The 3,172-nt window shown below is 32.6% G+C and overlaps 1 protein-coding gene across 1 annotated transcript in view; it reads left to right on the plus strand.

The window, feature by feature from the left end:
- Positions 1-617, plus strand: part of LOC108573615 (prostaglandin E synthase 2) — a 2,030-nt gene extending 1,413 nt beyond the window's left edge. Inside the window, exons 4-5 of the mRNA XM_017936078.1 lie at positions 10-121; positions 252-617. Of these exons, the coding sequence (XP_017791567.1) occupies positions 10-121; positions 252-617 (478 nt within the window). The remainder of the gene's footprint in view (positions 1-9; positions 122-251) is intronic.
- The last annotated feature ends 2,555 nt before the right edge of the window (positions 618-3,172 follow it).

Below are 3,172 nucleotides of genomic sequence, written 5' to 3' on the forward strand. Positions count from 1 at the left end.
TTGTTGTAGAGAAGAGCGTAAATGGAGAAAATGGGCTGATGATGAACTGGTTCATGCACTTTCACCAAATGTGTATAGAACTCTTGATGAAGCTTATAATACTTTTAACTGGTTTTCTAAGGTAAATACTTTAATAATAGTTAAACAATAATATACTGTATAAACAAAAAACAGAACATAATGATTTCATAGTTAATCTATTATGTTGAACTTATAACAAAATGTGGACAATAATTTCTCTAATCAATTAGGTTGGAAACTGGGAACAATATTTTCCTACGTGGGAGAGATTAATAATGATAAACGTAGGTGCTACCGCTATGTGGATTATATCAAAACGGTTAAAAAAAAGACATAATCTGAAAGACGATGTACGACAATCTTTATATGATGAAATTAACAAATGGTTATGTGCTATAAAAAAACGTGGTAGCACATTTATGGGAGGAGAAAAACCTAATTTATCAGATCTTGCTGTTTATGGCATTTTGAAAAGTATAGAGGGGTGTAGTGCTTTTAAAGATTGTTTAGATAATACAAAACTTAGTACATGGTATGATGCCATGATGACAGAAATAGAAACACGTTCAGGAAGCAAATACTTAACAGCTAAATAATTTAAATATATCAATTTCTTTTAAATTGGCTTGTATTATTTATTTCAATTTTAGTAAGGTTATTATTTTATTTTATGATTATACTACTACTAAAGATTAGATATACAGTTGCACTTTATATCTTGTCATAATTGTATAGTATGAAATATTAATATCTTTACAATAATAATAAAGAAATCTAATTAAATCATAAGCAATATACATTCGGCGGCAAAATTAAAAGATCACGAAATTTTCGTACAATAATCTGCCTAGGTTGATTTTGAAGAGCAAAGCCTCTATTTTCATCTCGCTACGTTGATTTTCCTCGAAAATGTTTTTTCACCAGAAGAGAAGCGGGAAGATGAAGGTGTTCTTTTTTCGAAAATTTTACAAAATCAAACGACTGTACAGAGTTCAGAAATTTTTTTTCTCAACTCAAATCACCGTGATTTTGAAAATTAAGATTTCCCCTTTATAAAGACTCCTTAAAAGTTGATGTGCGATTTTATGTCGCCGTTTTATTACACTTTGAATTAAAAGTGCGCTGCCTGGATTCTAATGCCGACACATTTTTCATTCAAAATGCAATAAAACGACGACAACAAATTGTACATCAACTTTTAAGGGATCGTTGCACAGAGGAGGCCTAAATTTTCAAATTCGTGGTGATTTGAGTCGAGAAAACAATTTTTTAAACTCTATACAGTCCTTTGATTTTATAAAATTTTCGGGGAAAAAAAACGTCTTTACTTTCCCGCTCCTCTTCCCGATGGAAAAGCATTTTCGAGGAAAAACCACTTAGCGAGGTGAATGTAGCAACTTTGCCCTTCAAAATCACTTTAGGCGGATTATTGTACGACTTTTCTTCACAATGTTATAACAGTTCAAACATTGATAATTTTCGATGAAAATTTCATGATTCTTTAATTTTGTCGCCGCGTGTATTTGTCGCCGAGTGTATTTATTTAAAACAAAAATTTTAATTTAATGTAAGATGGATATTAATAAAATGCACTTACATTTGAACTGCAAAAACTAATACTTTATAATTTTATTCTGATAACTTTTTTGACATTTTCTATATCAGTACACTTAGATATTAAACAAAATGCTCATCCAAACTCTGTTTTCTTTATATTGGATGATGAGTTTATAACTGCTTAGGTTCTTGACTTAATACTGCTCGTACAGTATAATTAGAGGCATCTATGTTGAAACAAGAAAAGATTGTGTGAAATTTGGAAACTGTAACAATGGTTCCAAATAGTGATATCTCGTAATTTTTCGAAAGCAATTTAGGTTGCATCATTCTAAAGAAAGGGGACATCTTCCTTTAAGATTTGTGTAAGAGGTTTTGTAATTTTGACCATATCTTTAAAAAATCGGCTATAATACTATAGGATACCCCTTTAACGACTCGATAGGATACCCTTTAACGACTCGAACTTTTCCAGGATCTGGATTTACACTTCCATCAATATGTTACACCAGCATTTTGTAATCTAGCTAACAATGGTTTTAATTTCCGAGAATGTTCCTCTAAAGAACTTGCATATATAACGGTATCATCCATATGTATAAATAAAGAGCTCAACACCTTGTAAGCCTGATAATACTAAATCCATACATTTTTTAAAGGTGGCTGGGGCATTTTTGAGACCGAATGGCATTTTATTGAATTCACAATGCCCATTAAGAGTTGAAAATGCAATTTTTTGTTTTGAATTAAGATCGATAGGAATTTGGTGAAATTCGGATGCCAAATCAAAAAAGTTTTAAAATATTTTGCACCACCAAGCTAATTAAAAATGTCTATAATATTAAGGAAGATTTAAGCGTCATTAACAGTTTGCTCATTCAATTGACGATAATCGATTGATTATCATTCTCCAACGCGGTTTACCAGAAGGATCGGGTTTCTTAGGAACTACATATCCAGATGGGGGAATTATATGGAGAATTTGATGGCTGTATTATGTTATTTTCCAATAAAGATTGAACTTAACCTTTTATTTCGTCTTTATGTATTGATAGTAAACGATATTGTTTTTTCTTTATAGGTATCTCGTCTATTGTTATGATAATATGTTGAGTAATATTAGTAGCACCTAATTTGTCTGTAGTGTTACGTACGCAGCCGATCCGAAACGTAGGCGCTGAGTGTTTAGTCTACCGCGCATCGCCCCGAATAGCGAAAGGGTTAGGACACGAAATGAGCGCATTCTGTTCCCACGGAATCAGCCCTCCTTATAGCCCCCGAAATACATTTTTCGGGGTATATAAAGGGTTAAGTTTTGACGCTTGGGGGCTTCATCAGATTCGAGTTTGAACCTTTGAACACATTGGACGTGTAGAACAATCGACACGCACATCAATCTAACCTCCACCGAACCTAGCCAACCGATTAACATTCACAGTACTGTATTCAACAGTAGTACAAAAATCTTATAAGTATATACAAAACCACCCAAAAACCATACACCATACACATATAACAGAGTGAACCGACATGAAGAAACACTGAGGAAGCCCAAAGAAGTCTAATGCCTTTTTTTTTTGTTTCACATGGGAAA

Source organism: Habropoda laboriosa, unplaced genomic scaffold, assembly GCF_001263275.1.
Source record: "Habropoda laboriosa isolate 0110345459 unplaced genomic scaffold, ASM126327v1 scaffold128, whole genome shotgun sequence".
Classification (NCBI taxonomy): domain Eukaryota; kingdom Metazoa; phylum Arthropoda; class Insecta; order Hymenoptera; family Apidae; genus Habropoda; species Habropoda laboriosa.